The 16872-nt window shown below is 37.9% G+C and overlaps 1 protein-coding gene across 7 annotated transcripts; it reads left to right on the plus strand.

Moving 5' to 3' along the window:
- The first annotated feature begins 231 nt into the window (after positions 1 to 231).
- On the plus strand, positions 232 to 16474 carry sycp2 (synaptonemal complex protein 2). Of its 7 annotated transcripts, XM_049752108.2 has the most exons (44): positions 232 to 415; positions 850 to 902; positions 1364 to 1498; positions 1586 to 1717; positions 1804 to 1908; positions 1994 to 2018; positions 2486 to 2568; positions 2651 to 2742; positions 2828 to 2862; positions 2948 to 3090; positions 3395 to 3447; positions 3894 to 3939; positions 4100 to 4204; positions 4300 to 4360; positions 4672 to 4820; positions 5363 to 5431; positions 6156 to 6248; positions 6324 to 6399; positions 7222 to 7349; positions 8330 to 8393; positions 8473 to 8518; positions 8602 to 8678; positions 8844 to 9208; positions 9528 to 9640; positions 9735 to 9753; positions 9837 to 9904; positions 9973 to 10018; positions 10090 to 10133; positions 10252 to 10312; positions 10425 to 10581; positions 10712 to 10776; positions 10869 to 11021; positions 11166 to 11286; positions 11752 to 11831; positions 12273 to 12512; positions 12608 to 12653; positions 12824 to 12931; positions 13678 to 13859; positions 14861 to 14961; positions 15138 to 15237; positions 15403 to 15461; positions 15678 to 15753; positions 15917 to 15973; positions 16147 to 16474. In XM_049752108.2, exons 2-44 carry the CDS (start codon positions 858 to 860, stop codon positions 16201 to 16203), a joined length of 4080 nt encoding a protein of 1359 aa, XP_049608065.1. In that variant the 5' UTR covers positions 232 to 415; positions 850 to 857; the 3' UTR covers positions 16204 to 16474. The 7 variants fall into 7 exon arrangements, 6 of the variants coding, with proteins under 6 accessions (XP_049608065.1, XP_049608059.1, XP_049608061.1 ...); XR_007488147.1 differs by lacking the exons at positions 232 to 415; positions 850 to 902; positions 1364 to 1498 and having other exon boundaries at positions 1671 to 1908; positions 10685 to 10776; positions 15683 to 15753; XM_049752102.1 differs by lacking the exons at positions 232 to 415; positions 850 to 902; positions 1364 to 1498 and having other exon boundaries at positions 1671 to 1908; positions 10685 to 10776.
- The last annotated feature ends 398 nt before the right edge of the window (positions 16475 to 16872 follow it).

Genomic DNA, 16872 nt, shown 5'->3' on the forward strand with positions numbered 1-16872 from the left:
TACTAAATAAAATCTAGTCCTGGAAATATGAATTAAGAATTATAATCAGCAACAATTTTTTTTCTGAAATGTCAATGCAATATATTACAACACGTGGAGAAATGTTTTGCTCAAGCTTTTATTTGAGTTGTCAATCTTGAGTGCATTCTGAATAACCGAACAGCACGCTTCAAGTTTCCGAACGGTCGTAGTGAACTACTGCGCAACTGTGCGCTTGGCGCGCTTTTCTGAACGCGCCACCTTCGAACAAGTACCCGGATGTTTAGCTGTCGCAGCAGATCATCGGGAACTGTTCGCGAGTTTATTGGACAACAGGATTTGGCGGGTGTGAACCAGACCCGAGGACTATGTAGCAGGAACCTTACTTTATAAGCTACTTTACGTACCACTGTCTCCATTTTTTCTCACCCTACTGGTAAATGAAATCTATTGTAAGGTTATTTTATGACCTTTAAACATTACGCCTTCTGGCAACTGCGTGTCACGCTAAACCTTTAATTTTAAACTATCGTAAACCAACGCCGTATGCTAATGTAGCCGCGTTGCTCCTTGTGTGTACAGAGGCTAAATACGTTTAATATTGATGACCTGTTTCTTTTACATTATTGTGCCGATAAACAAAACAAACAACAAAGGTTTACACTGTTTCTGGTAGGTCGCATATAACTGTAGTGCTGATGTAACACAGCCACACACGCACAGCACAATCCGGAGAAAGTTCATGAAAGTTCATTTGGCTTTCCGGTGAAATTTAAGGTGAAGATAATTTGACCTCAAAATTTCATTTTTTTTTTTTTTGTACTAAGGCCGACTGTACACATGCTTTTCTCTCTCCCTTTTCCCCTCCAGATGTTTTGATGATCAAACCAAATTCCACTGAAACAAGAAGAATGGCCTCAGAGGTATAACATGTCAATATATACAGCGTTGCAGCGTTTTCCAAATTTTATTGAGCCAAGATACGTGCTCACATAATCACTAGGCAAAAATGCTACAAAATGTACACTAAACACAGTGGTTCCTTCCATTTGGTTTGTTATCACACTTTTTGTTACCACATTAAAATAATGGGAATGCCAGTTCTGTTCCAGCCAATCAAAAATTAATTATACATTCATTCATTACCGCTTATCCTCACGAGGGTTGCGGGAAATATTGTAATATGTTAATAAAAAAGCACAGCAGAAGTGCAATTTATAAAAGCATATACTGTAATGACAAATCAAACAAATAAAGGATGGTATTGCATTCTAAAGGCTTCCAAAAGAAAATATGTTGTTTCTAATCCAAAATAATGACAACGGTATCTATCTGTCTGTCCTTTTCTAGTCAATGACAGCAATAGAAACGTTTGTATTTGCAGTTGGAGAACGCAATCGCTGAGGCACTCAAGAGCAGAAATGTTACCGCTCTGAGATCATTCCTGCAAAACAACGCCAATGAGGCTTTCAAATGTTCAGCGCAGTTTCTCAACAAATTGGATGATCTTATCATTTGGGTCAGATAATTTGGATACTCTCTTTTGCTGTGGTCCTTGTGTTGGGTTGTAGTGAAACCATGGGTATTCTTTTTTTTTTTTTAACAGAGCTTGAATGAAAAAGATTTCAATGCTGCCTGCGTAGCTTTTACAGTCCTCCATAATTGTGGGAGAAACTTGAAATTTCCTAGTGGCAGTCAAGGAATTGCAGGAATAATAGAGCAAGGCTTCATCCAAAAGATAAGTATATCAACTATAAACAAATACCGTGCCAAAGAATCAGAAGGATAAACAGTTTTTTTTTAATTAATCAGATTTTTGTGCACATGTTTCAGTGGTTTATCAAATGTAAGGAAGTGTGGATTCAGCACGGACCGCAGAGGGATAAATCTTTGTCTACACTGTCAGAGGACTTCTTTGATGCTGTCACGGTGCGATAGTGTCTGAAAAGCTAGGACATTGTACTTTCATAAATTCTACTGCATACAATTAAGTGATTGATTGCTTTTGCGACAGATTATCCTTGAAGCGTCCAAAAAAGGTATGTTTGTTAATGCCCTTTTCCCCCTCCACATTAATGTTGTGTAATAAATGTAACCTGATATCGGATATATATCCTGATATCATTTTGACGTCGAGAATGACCCTCACACAGACTGCTGATCATATTGACAACTTTAAATAAGGGCAATGTCCCTCAGTGGTAGAGTGTCTGTCTCCCAAATTGAAGGTTGTCGATTCAGTCCTCACCCTTGGTGACCATGTTGAAGTGTGCTTGAGCAAGATACCGAACTCTAATTTGGTTGCATGCCTTCTCCCACTGGTGGAATATCTTAATTTGTTTGTATAGCTGTTGTACAATGACAATAAAGGTATTCTTCTTCATAATAACCTATTTTCAGGGCATAGAATAAGCAATATGAGAAGAGAGGTCCATAAGATACACTACATTTTAGCAGTTCTGTGGTGAATTCTGAATGACTGTAATAATGCCCCGTATATTTACAGCATTGGTGGGAATCCAACCTTTCCTGTATTCTCTCGGCCATTTGGTGAATGATCCCAGACTTTGCATCGTCATCAGAAAAGAGGTTTGATCTGCCAATTTTGCTGAACATTCAACTGCTTTGCCTCATTGCATAGTCTTCAATCTAACAATTAATGTGCACACAGGCAGTCTGTGCATTGAACAAAATTCTGAAAGAATTTGCACTGTCGCCTGAGAAAGAAAAGGTGCTGACCTCACAGGAGGCCTCAGATATGATGCAAGTCACTATCATTTTAAATAGTTTTTACAGTTAGTAAAATGACAGTTATTACATGATTTTCACTTTTGTCATAATTATACAGGTCAGAGATGGCTGCTCAGATTATGCACTGTGGGGGTAATAATTGTGTTAAACATCATAATCCTGTTTCATTTTAAAAATTATTTATGAACACTAACTAAAACAAAATCGTTTGTGTCAGATTACGATTTCCAGGTTTCTCTGATCGAGGTATTGTTCCGAATGACCACAGCTGACCAGAAAAAGAAGCTGCCCGCCGTCTGGTTCAGCCTAGCTCAAGTAGCCTGTGCTTTTGGACAAATTCACCCTTTGGAGTTTGAAGCGGTAAAGCATTTGCTATGTCAGTGATTCCCAAACTTTATTGAGCCAAGACAAAGTATCAGAAAAAGTGGATACGCAAATTAATTAGTCTTTTGGGAATCGAGTGGTTCTGTCTTTCTGTTGAACAAAGATGGAATTGTTTTTAGGCCAATTAAGTGAATTTGGATGATTTGCCATAGAACACATACAAATCTCCCATGGCACACTTGTTGGGCATCACTTTGTCCATCATTGGTATTTACAGTTTATGGTACTTTTACCTAAAATGCATTGTAATGCCACTTCATATCAACCTGTCTCATTTTAGGATTGTCGTACATTTCTGAACTTCGTAAATGGATTACAAGGAGACAATCGAAGGTATACACCAATCAAATAAAATGTAACTTTGGCCAAAAAGGGGCAACATGGATAATTGATTAGCACATCTGCCTTACAGCTCTGAGGTACGGTGTTTGAACTGATTGCGTCTTCACAGCTTACTGTTTTGGCTATGTTGTTTCTGTGGCTAAAGTCTTTCAGCCATAAGCCAAAAGTGTAATTTTGCAGCATTTCTGGTTGAAAACTATTTGCAGGAGATAGGGACTGGGACAGCCTCCGTACAGTGAAAATCCACATATAATTGATGAATTTAAAACATTTGTTATTTTTTTATTTTTTTTATAAATGGAATAAATTGACTGTACGAGGAATGAGCTGCGGGTTCAATGTTGAATAATTACCTTTGCCCGTGAAAATAGATTATTGATAGCTGTGCAACAATGAAGATGTGCTTATTTCACTAATAAATGTCCTCTCTGCTGCAGAGTGAAATCTTACCCATGTTTAGAAGTGTTTCTGGGGAATGTCAAGGTCAGTTGCTACGGTTTGTAAATTATGTCTTGGCTGAGAACATTCCAACAATGCAAAGCAAGTGGTTAAAATAACAACAATTGATTTGCTTGATGTTGTAGAATGATAGTTTCTCATGTTTAATGCAATTGGTCTAAACGATAATTACACATGCCGTCAGCTTCTGAAACCCGCTGATGACAATCCTGACAAGTTCTGGATTGACTTCAACCTTGGCAGCCAAAGCATCTCTTTTTATTTCTCATGTGCTGATGAAAAGTCTCAGGTATGTCAAGATTTTGATATTAAATATCTATTTTGTTGTATTTATAATGTATACGTACATCTGAATGATTGATTATTGGCATCCCGTTGATGTAGACAGGTTATTGGGAATCAATCTGTATCCCTGAAAATGAGATCCACAGCTACAGTGTTACAGGTACATTACATACACTTACCGACCAAAGTGTTGAGACATCCATCACCTTTGGCTATGAATTAATGCATTGGGGCTTAGCCTTGATTTTTGCACTGCATGGTTCAAAGGACAGTAAAGCCCCTTTCCGAAAGCAATGTTGAATTGAGATATTGGGAATCAAGCACTTTCCTTCCCAAGCACCATTGATCTCTGAATGTTCAAATTCATAGAAATATATTCCTGTTATTCTCATGTCACTATTTTACCAAATACTGTACCATTTAGTGTACTACAGAATTAACGTCTGACTTTTTTGTTTTCATTTCTTCCAGAGAAGGGAATGAAACAAATCTTACATTTACAGCTGTCTGCAGTAATCATGGCAGGTAGTGTCAAAGGATCAAATATCTTCATCAGCTTTTGCTCCACCTTAGACATCCTCCAGACTGTTCGTTGCATCTATGGACAAGGAAAGATCAAAGTAAAGCAGACATTCACACAGTATTTGTTATTCAGCACTTAAATGGATATGATCTACTTAATTCCTGAATCCCAATATTTGCACAGCCAACTTTTACATTCGGCAAAATTGGTGAAAGCAGTTCCTTCCGACAGAAGGCAGAATCTTTTAGCAGAGCCACACGATGGAACTTAAAACACCTTTTGTTTTGCGCAGTGTCTTTAAGAGCTTACTGAAGGTGACAAAATCTGATGTTTAGGCTTCATTTGTGGTTCTTTTTTTTTGCTTAAGGGTGGTTCTCGGTCAAACGCTGACTCACTTCAATAGTCATTATTTTATTCCTTTTACTATCAAATTTCACTACATGTGGTAATGTAGACGTACCGCAGGGGTAAAATAAATTGATAGAGATTTGAGCTGTCATTTGTGTGTGAATGTATTTTGAGTGGTTAACTGTTTTCCAGATTCAGTCACATGATGCTCTGCAAATACTAGCAGATTATATTTAATACATATGTTTAAGAACACTTGGGAAATCACTAATATGTCTCCTCCCTTGGCAGAGCACATTTGGAAAGAGGTCTACTGTTAACATGACACTTAATATTGACATTGAAGAGAACAAATCCCAGGTAAAGTGCACATTCGATCAACATAAATTTTTTTAGAAGTAATATTAAACAATTACATACCTAAAATCCTTATTTGATATCTTGTTGAATTAATATATTTAAATTAACAGTATTATTTTTTTGTAGAGTTATTGATTATGATAATAGTAAAATGTGTACAAACACACACAGATTTGCTTCTCATCAAAGTAGACTTCATAAGATGGAGGCTTGTCCCAACCACAAATTGTATCATTCTTTAAAATGTAAAACAACATGCATTAACATGCTTTGCATTGATGCATCTGTCTTTCAACAAGTGTTAGTAGTATCCCATTAAGTTGTAAAAAGTTAGGAACTGCCTATACTTGGTACTTTGATTTTGTGAAGTTCTGCGCAGAGCCCTCAAGCTTCCAGACCTCTAATTGAGGAGCTTGAAGGAGATACTGCCAGGCAGCAGGTACCATGGCGAAACAACTAACAGTTCATTAAACTCTCCTGTGTGTGTGTGTGTGTGTGTGTGTGTGTGCGTGTGTGTGTGTGTGCACGTGCACGCGCATGTGCGCGTGTCCATGTGTACACTACACACAGATACTGATACCCTATTTCAATAATCAGCCCTAGAATAGGAGACTGTTCATGTAGTTGTGGATAAAGTGAGTAAAACAGGGAATCAAATAAGGATTTTACCAACCGTCTATGTCTGCCATCTTAGACTGAAATGTGGTATGTTGTCACTCTCCAGCAGAATTTAGTCCCTGAGACTCAAGTGTCCCAAGATAACGATGACAAGAGCTCGCTCTCATATCTTGGAATTGAACAGCCAACATCTTTAGAAGTGACTTTTTGTACTTTACAGAGTTTTTTTTTAAAATATTTAGAATATTTTGCCAATCTGTGTTTTCATTTCCAGAGCGCAGCCAATATGATGCTTTCTGGCTTGACCACCTTAAGCAACGACTGTTCCAAAGGGGACATACATAAATTAAGTACGTGACACTAGAATGGGGCAGCCAACTTGATGAGCATCAAGAGCCTTTCAAACAACCACATTATTGTACAGAGCCAATGTCTAGCAATTTGTTGGGTAAAGGGAGACTAGATTTTAGACTACTTAAAATCAGGTCAAAATAGTTGCACTAGTTACGTAACGTGATTTGGGTGGATGTAAACAAGGCACAGGCAGACAGATTCTGAGTGCCACAGACATGTAGTATAGTGCATGTCATTGCATTTCATCGATAAATATGACAACAGAGTAGGACAATACCTCTGAATCATTGTAGAAATCAATTCATTGAACAAATTATTATAAAAATCAACTTAAATTTTTGATTACACCACCCTGACTGCACGGCACAACTATGCGTTGGGGATGTCAAACACGAACATAAAATTGCAGGTGCAAGGCGGTCTTCAAATACCCATGTCGCATCAGCTACAAGGGGAAAGCCTGAAGTTTACCTGTATAAACACACTTTGCATGAGTCCCAGTGAGTCAATTTCTGCTTCCCCATTGTTAAGGACTACGTGCAGTTTGACCGCTCTGACTTTAATGGGAATGTGGGGGAGCTGCTTCTATTGGCCGATAGTCGTCTGCATTCCACTAATGGCGCAAATGCTCTCTTCCACCTGTGGACTCTAGGAAAATACCAAAAGGAAGAAAACTACACCCATGCCAACAGTTAGATTGCGCTTTGCGTTAAACTTGCACTGTGCATGAAAATAAGGCCCTTAGTCTTAAAGGGTGTTGTTTGTTCTTTGATCATATCAGTAAATAATACTCATTACTTCCTATTTCTGTATGTTAGACATCTCAGCAGAGAACAAAGGGAAACCTTCTCTGGAGATGTTTTGTGTTTCTGATAGAAAGAAGAATGCTAACCTCGCAAAACAAAAGACCACTGATGAAATCTCCAAATGTGTCCGGACAAAGCAGGTATGGTTTTACTAGATACTATTTTTATATTGTAAATTTGTATATTGATTTTATGTACGTATATTACTTCTGAGTGGTCATAGAACAAATACTGTATAGTTAACCTTTGAATGGGGAAAACAAACCCACATTGTCCTAATGAGTCATGCTTTTGTATCTACGGCATGTAACACATCACAGTTCTTTTACATGTACAACTGAACCAATTTACTTAAACCATGTATATTTTTCAGTGAGGGTTTGACCTTTCTTCACATCATGTTTCATCTCAGTTTCAATAATGAAAGTTGCATTTACTCAAACATTTTTTACACATGTCAAAACCAACTGGCCAAGGCTGCAGGTACATCTGGCCAAATAGTAAAAAAAAAAAAAAAAAAAATCACAAAGATTTTGTAATTGCAACACTAAGGAGAAAAGAAAATATCACATAGATTATTGTTTAATGTTTAACATTACACCTTGTTTGTAAAAAAATAACACATTGAAGAAATGTGATACTAGTCAAACAAAATTATAATTACAGTAAAGCATACTGGTAATACTGTACCTCCTATGAGTCCCTCTGTCGTTTTTCTTTTTTTTATTATGGCACAAATGAGCTGCAAATCCCATAATGTGGCGCAACATTTGCTTTACTGAATGATCTGTATACATTCCATAACACTGGTTACATGCAAAAGCTGAAAAGCTGTGCATTTTAAATAAAATGCACAAATTTGCGTGAGCAATGTTTCTCTCTAATGAAAATTAACAAAATATCACATGGAGTATCCTCAGTGAAAAACACCTGCAGTTCATTCTGAGACTCTGCAACTCAGAACCTTGCCCAAAAATAACAGCAACATTCATATTTTGAATTGGTTTGTTCAATAAATGCTATGTTTAGCCTGGAACCTTAAGTATGCTTTGAATTATGTCCCCCCTTGTCCTATTGAGTTTGACACCTATGTGATATTTTTTACTTGCTCGTCCTATAGAGCATACCAGTATTAAGAGAACCAGAAAGAATGCAAACAGGACAGGATATAGAGCAGTTTCAGGGTAGGTATTTGCCACACAATTCGGTTCCAAAAACAGTGTTTTGTGTATAAAATAATTACTTTGTCATTCACACTTGCAGATCATTCTTTTGTGCCTGACACCCAGCCTTTAATTGAGAGAAACACGTAAGGACAGCAATAAATCTCCATTGCTCACTGCATAGTATACTGCATTTCTGTCTGATAATTCTTCTGTGCTCACCTTAAAGGTGTCAAAGGAATAAACTGTCAATTTCGGAAATACCCAAAAGGCCGCCACAAAAAAGCAATCTTCTGCCAAATTCTGGTAAGCAATATGCACACATAGTATCATCCCTGAACGTAGCAATGTGACAAGTGGCTGCCATTTTTGGGAAATCTTGTCACTTTGCTACTGAAAGTTATTAAGTGTATTGACCCATGAAATATTTGTTTTCATCATGTTTAAATAGCAACCCTGTGATCTTTGCAGGACAATCTTCAAATGTTGCAAAGAAGCAAGAGTGCCTACAATCTGCCCAGACAGTTGCAGGTTTGAGTAAGCAAAAGCACCTCAATGGCAAACATACTCACCACCCGCAACAGGCCGTCAGAGAGAAAAAGTCACGCTTTGCGACAAAAGGAAGTGCCACAGCCACGTCATTTATGATATCTAATGAAAAGGGCTCTAAAGAAAAAACTCCCAGGGGCTCAGATGATTTTGAGCTTCACCTTCCTAAAGAGCTAGAGGCCCAGGGCAAACGACTTGACAAAACCATTGACAGAGGCAAGCAATCATTGGTGGCAACTTCAACTGAGGCATCAAAAACCAACCAGGAAAAAAATTCAAATGATAAGGTATTATGTTATTGTTTTATGTTTTTTATTACAGAAAATCGGTATTGCATTTTTTTATGGTCAATGATGTATCTGCAGAATCTTTGCTAAGTCTAATATTTTGCCATTTTGAATACCCTGAACACGACCACTTGTTGGTTTAAAAGACACATATTCAGTTCACATGAGTTGGTATTGAAAGTTAGAATATATTTCACTTGGGTGGACGACAGCAATATTATGACTAGACGTTGTCCGGGTTCAAGTTTTTCGCCATCAAGATTAACTACGTCAGACAAATGAAAGCTTCTGATATAATGATACTTTGTGTTTCACTAAGAGAGCTACAGAGTTTGTAGGCAACATGGTGAAACGTATCTCTAGCTATTATTCTAAGAACAACAACAAAAATGGCGGTGAACCTCAACGCTGGATTCCACCTAATGTCAGCAGGTACACACACTATTGTTGTATTAATGGGTGTTTTTCTGCAAGAACTTAACATAGACCAGATGTATTCATTTTTAACCCTATTTTTGACCTTCAGCTTACTTTTCACCAGTGAAGTAAGTACCCTCTACCTTTATTATTTACTCACTGAGAGGAGCCTTGATGTTGAGTTGCTAAAGATTATTTTTATTTGCTATAGAAAAATGCACAAGCAAAAGACGTAACCAAATTCCACAGTAAGATCACATCAAATTCTGTCAACAAAAGGTGATAACATTCAACAGAAAAAGTTGGCATTTTGGATTCCGATTTTAATACTTTTCTCTGTTGCACAGAAAAGATGTTTTTGAATTTGGCATTGATGAGCCATTCAGTATCGGGGTAAATATTGTGTTTTTGTAGCTCGTGATATTTGAATCCAACATTATTGTAACCACATTATTTTTGTTTAGGGAAAGGGCAAGACATTCCTTGGCAATTCTCCCACATCAAGCAAGTACGTCTAACTGTTGGCGAAATTTGGTCTGATGGTCTACCATATGATTAATGAAATGAACTGAGAATACTTTGTATTAAGAGTCATCTTATTTCATTATACATTTGTTGATTTGCAGAGGTATCCGTGACTCTTCAGTGTACTTTCCCGCAACCAGATCAAGACAACTAGCCACAAAAGTATCTTTTTTCGTTTCTTTTTTTTTTTTTTGCCATGTGGTAATTCAGTGGTTTTGGGTATGTTGAATAAAAACTGCTACTCATTGGCATGAATTTGACCTGTACATTTTAGGAAAAGCGGGATGGAAAGAAGCATCTGTTCAGCAGAGACAATATCAATTCCCCAGATGTCCGCACGCTGAAAGAGTCAAGCAAGAAAACCAAAGTTAAAATGACATATGCCCAAAATGAACCAGTGACTTCAAAACGATTTCAGCCTCATAATTCAAGTAAAACATTTGTCTTGGTCCAATTCATATATTAAAATGTTGACAAAGTGGTTATTGAAATAATAATGCTGATAAAATGGTTAATGAACACATGTCTGTACAGCTCACTTCCCAATTTCTGCCATGGTAGATAAATCCCCAGTCGTACCCAAAAGCATTCCAAAACCTAGAAAAAGAAATTCAAGACTCAACAAGGTAAGGAAGTGTTCAGAGATACTGTGCTCATGGTACCTTACTACAGTCAGCCACAATGTGTTGTTATTCACTCAAATAATATTCATTTGTAGAAGCCAATGGAATTTCAGAAGGATATTCCGCAGCCTGATAGTCCCTTCAATGTCAACAAAAGACCCAGGCGAAGTGCAACCTTAGCAAAGAGCTATAAAGAGCCAGCCACAGATGAGAGCCTGTCAGCATCAGAGCAGCCTCAAGTAACCAAGGCAAGGGTCTTTTCGGAAGTCATGTCAGTTACTTGTTTATCATGTTTTACTGATATTCTGATTCCGTAATTGTCTCACAGTACACCAGCCAACATCTCGTGATGAAAAGCAACATTACATCTCTACTGTTCTATCTGCCAGCAGGCATGTAAAAGTATTCAACCAAACAAATCCAATGCCACGAAGGTTCATGCCCAACAACAGATATCTAAGTGTCCTTGTCCTGTCCGCAAGACCTCCCCTTCCTCCATCAAGAAAATGCGACGTAAGTCATTTAAGTACTGTTAAGGACAGATGTATTGAAATGAGCTACATTTTTGATTTTATACGCTTTATGCATGTCCTCAGATTGGACAGTCTTGTCAGTGTGCACTGCAGCTGTATAATAAATCATATGATAAAACAGAAAAATGTGATTAGCCACAGCAAATTCAGATTGAACAAGGGGCTCGTAAGTTTTTTTTACACTGGGTCATTTAGAAGGGAGCAAATACTTTTTCATGGCACTATTAATGTTAATAGCCTTACAGTACCAAGAAAATACAGAATTGATGAATTAAAAGTTGAAAAAAGACGAATGTTAATCTACCCAGCAATTTCAACAATAAATAGAAATGTCCTTTGCAAATCAAATCCTAATTATCAATATTAAGTATTGATTGAGTGTATGTATCTAATTTATATACTGTATTGTCTGTATTTATATACACTGTATTTTGGACCTTTACAGTCCCTGAACTGTCCACCCAGTCCCCGCAGTTGGACTTCTCACCTCTCGTCAGACTGCCACCGGGTTTCTCACCAAAGGAGGTAAAACAACGCCTCTGGGTACTAATTATTTACTAGTATCGCCTCATCATTGTTGTCGGTTCAAGTCTGCTAAATAACAATGAAACACAGAATCCCTTTCTTATGACTTCAAGGCAGTTGTGTGGAATTTGTCCGCTTTGAGATGCATACGCAGCTGACACATGACAGTCATGGATGTCATGTGGGAGAGTTTCTGACAAAATGTAAAAAAGAAATCCGAAAATGAAGTTATGTTAGTTGGCACTGAAGTCACTGCGCACACTGCACTGATTGGCCTGTTGATCTAATTCCTAAGGAGTGACCCTAGAGGCAGAATTTCAGTGTAGTAAGTTTTGTCAAGGGGCACTGCAAAAACTATTCTCTACGTTACTCTTGATGTCACTAACCATGCAGTACTTTTTATCTGTTATTTTAACCTTGTGTTCTTTCCTTTGTTTTTAGAAAAGTGTGATCCAACCGTCTTCACTTCCACTGTCTTTTTCTCCCTTTTTAACGCCCATAAATCTATCCCCGATCACTGATTTGCCCCAATCCCATTTTCCTGGAGCCACCACGAATCCTGACGTGAATTGCAGCTTCAGTGAGGAATCTTCTATATCTCAGGTTTCCCTCAATCTGTCATTCACCATTGGAGTTCAGCAAAGGGCAATTGCCTTACAGGCTTCTAGTCCGAAAACAGAGGTTAGGTTCTTGTGTTTCTTATGTGGAGAAATAGTAACTCTGAAATAATAGCCACTCTCAAATATGAATTACTGCATCATGTTTTGTCCCGACAGAAAACGGCACACTCAAATGAAGATTCTTCTGATACCCTAGCCTCAGGTAAACTTTGATTCAACCAATATCCTTGGTGCTTCTCCATCTAACCACAAAGCAACAGTGTCTCAAACGCGTGACGATGATTAATAGTGAGATATTGTAAAGGCTTCTGAAACAATAAGAGGAAATATCTGACCCATGTTAAAAATTTCTTTTTAACATTGTAATGACAGGACCTGCTCGAAAGCGCCACAACTCCTTGTCCAGTAACATTGAGGAAAAAGAGAGACAAAAAAGGAAGTGCATCTCTGGCTTGAAACATCATGTCTTATTCAACTCCTGTAAGAAAAAAAAAATATTGCATAATTATTAAAAGCACATTTTGCATTAATTGCGCTTAAGTTATCTCAGTACAGCGATCCCTCGCTATTTTGCGCTTCATCTTTCGCAGTCTCAGTGCATCGCGGGATTTTAAGAATGTTAAATATTGTGGATATTTAAGTTGCATCGCGACTTTTTACGGCGTCTCTTGGAGCGTGGGAGCGTCTGTCCATTTGACTTTACAGCGCACTATTGGCCATTAGAGGAGATGAGACCAATGGAAACATGGTATTCCTGCCACTGATTGGCTTAGAGCTGCAAGAACAGTTCTAACCATGCTTTATCTCTGCCTCCCACAGTCATGATCCACTCATCCACCTTGTTCACGTCAGCAGAATCAGTCAATAAATCAATATAATTATAAAAGTCAGATATTGTAAAATATTGACTCCACATTGCAGATTTTCACTTATCTTGGAACCAATTATCAGCAATAAATGAGGGATCACTGTAATTCCACCTTTTGCTCTTATAAAATACAATACATTACAACTTTATTTATAGAGCACATTTCTCAACAGCTGCAGCTGTAACAGAACAATGATGATAGTAATGCAAGATTAAACTAATGGTACTGTTTGCTTTAGTAAAGTTAGGCAAGATAAACCATGTCACCTTTGTGAATGAGATGAAAACTATTAAAAGAAGTCATAACATAGATGAAAAATACGTTCCATGGACCTGTGGACTTTCTTGTCAATTATAGTTGCTGAGAAGAGCATTGAAGGTGAGGTGAGCCATGAGCAGACCAACTTCTCAATGATGATGAATCGCTGGGAAAAAGATGGGGGAAATGGAGAGATGGATCTGGACGACTTAGAGTTTGTGGATGTTGGAGTTAACCTGAGTAATCTGTCTCCACAACTCAAATCTAAACTAAACTTACAGGTGGAAAATATATGAATGTACTGGAGATTATCGCCAAATATTTTACTGTACAGTAAATAGGGATGGGAATTGATACGATTTTTGCCATTCCGATTCCGTTTAATGATTCAATTCTTGATCGGTTCTCTCAACGATTCTCATTTGAGGAAAAAAAAGCACAAACGATTATGATCATTTTGTTTTATATATTGCAACTTTTTGTAAATATGACATTACAAACCTAAGAGTGAAGCCTTTAAAAAATAAAGTTTTGTCATCTCTTTAGAATTGGGGCGAGCAAAACATTCTGTTAGGAGGGAAGAATGCAAACATTGTCCTACAATAGAAATCATCACCTACCGAAAATCAGGGGCTTCTACAGTGGCAAATGGGTGCAAGTCTTTAACTTTGTCACTGCATGATTACTTTCCTCAGTCCTTTGCTTAGACATTTTGCGAGAGGTACAGTACTGCTGGTGTCTGAACCAGTCAGACAGTGCCTCTCCTCGTCATCTGAAATAAAACATGAGATGCGATTTGCAAGATAGATTTCATAATTATAGAAATAGAGCTAACACGAAAAGCAGCGGATCAAACACGCGACATTCCGTTAAACATGGCATACTGCATGTACAAATGCTTTTGCACATTTGAGGTATTTACTCCCTTTGTTGAAATTTCAACATTGCAAGTATTGCGCGTCGCTCTACTCACGTCCTTCTTAGCTAAATGTAACCAAACTTTGGCGCGCTTCTGCCTAACATTATTGTTTCTGGCTGCGCTAGTAACCTACGTCGCTACGCATGTTGCGTAACGTGCATAGCGACGTAATTTGTGCTTACTTGAATCGCTAAGGGAATTGTTAGAAAAATAGCAAATGATTGCAAGGAATTGGTTAGGTGGGAGCCAGTTCTCAACAAGAACCGTTTCTCAATTCCCATCCCTAACCGTAAATAACAATTTACATTTGATCACATACGAATCACTATGGTTTTAAACGACTTAACTTTATACTGTTTTTAGAAGAAGAACTACATCAAGTTAATGGAAGGTTATTACAATGAAACTATGAAGACTGTCAAGCAACACCTCTTCTCTCTTAACAAGCAGCTTAACAAACACAGGTCAGTCAGTATCTACTATATTGCCAACGAAACATTTTGAAAGGACATAACTTAATTTAATATTGTCTTCGACTATGGCTTCTGAAGGCCTCAATCATTGTTTCCCCTTGATAGATTTCTCTCCCTTTTTAATAAATGTTTAAACTCTGGGTATGTTTTCCTCCCATACTGTACAGGACTAATAAGTTTGCAGACGTCAAGAATGTCCTTATGAAAGAGCTCTACAATCTGGAGCAGGGGAAGGCTGTCCTGAATAGCGTGGATAAAGACCTGAATGTAATATACATTTGCTCTCTCTCATCTCAAGGCGCACACACCCACATGCACATGTACGAACACGTGCACGCACACAGACAATTCTACATAGTCACTTGAAATATGAGTGTATGGTTTGTTGTGAGTTCACCAGTGAGTGATCAGTGTATGGCCTCTTTGTTACAGATATGCATGGAAAATCAGAAGACTTTCTTCCAGTCATATCGTGAGCAGGGAACCAACAGGTAAAGTTTGCGCTCTGTGGAGAATGATTTCAATAACATGACTGAAAATTGTCTGTGTGTGTGTGTTGTGCGTGTGTGCGTGTGTGTGTGTGTTGGGAGATCAAATTTGGAGTAACATTAGTGACTTTAATTTAATCCTACTTGAAACATGAAGGATGAAGTGGACATTTATGGCAATAGTTTGCTTTTTTTTGTTCGTTTTTTTCTTTCATTTAGCATAGAGGTCCTGAAGAGAACCCTGGGAGAGTTGCACTCAAACCTTGAGTACGAGGAGCCGTTCTTCACATCCCAGGTCTGAAGTGGCTTTTGATATAAAATGTTAGCTTGTGTGTCTCATCATTTATGAGCCGAATGATACCAACAATTTGATCTTCCCGTTATCTCATGGGTCAACTTGTGCCCACTATGTCTAAGTGGTTCCTCCACACCTTCTGACAGCCTTTCACTGTTTGCAGATGGCTCATTTGAAAAAAGACATGAGATCAATCCAACAACGACTCCTCAGCACAATGGTCAGTGAACATAGTGCGAATCAGTTTCACACTGGGTTTTGTCTCATATGTCAAGTGTGATACATTGTTCTTGTCTGGCCACAAGCTTTTTTTTGCTTGAGATAAATTTTTGTGTTTTCACATAAAAGGTCTTCAAGGAGTGGTCATTATTCTGTTTGTGTGTGTTTTTGCAGCACAAGGACGCCCTGGAAAGTTTGAGGAGAGGATTGCGCGCCTGGATCCTTGATTGAAGTTGCAATTTGAATTGAAGGATAAGTTATGCTAAGTTAGTGTAAATATTACATTAAATCATAAGTGTAAGTTAAGTTATACTGTTAATGTTTGGTATTTTTTAACAGCAGTTACACTACTACTGTTAAGCAAATGTATAGAAGTGTTATGGGCAAGTTATGTTTCTGTCTCCCTGACCCTTGTGAATTTTACTTTTTAAATCTAAGATTTGCTAGACTTTCATGGTGTGTACTCATTTTTGCAACATTAAATTAATGTGATATAAAAACATATTTTTGTGTGTGGAAATTGACACATCATTTACAATCCAGGGCAATAATTTATAGTATTTCATACAAAATGGATTCTGGAAGGTGTCATGTGCGGTCTGTCGGTCCTTTTTTTCCAATTAGTTTTGATTTAGACTCTGCCTTGTTTCCTAGTTCCTGTTGCTGAATGCCATGTTTCTTTTGTTTATTTCTTTGTTTCAATGTCTGTCTTATTAGGCTATTGTTTCCACCTTGTCCTGTCAGCCCCACCGCCTTGCGTCTTCCAATCAGCTCCCTCGGCCACTTGTCTTGTTCGAGTGTTCCTTATTATCTTGTCAGTTTTTCTGTATTTAGTTCCTGCTTTCTGGTGGGTTGCTGTTGGGTCGTTGTCCTGTGCGCTATGTGTCGTGTGTGGTAATA

This window comes from Syngnathus scovelli, chromosome 2, assembly GCF_024217435.2.
Source record: "Syngnathus scovelli strain Florida chromosome 2, RoL_Ssco_1.2, whole genome shotgun sequence".
Lineage (NCBI taxonomy): Eukaryota > Metazoa > Chordata > Actinopteri > Syngnathiformes > Syngnathidae > Syngnathus > Syngnathus scovelli.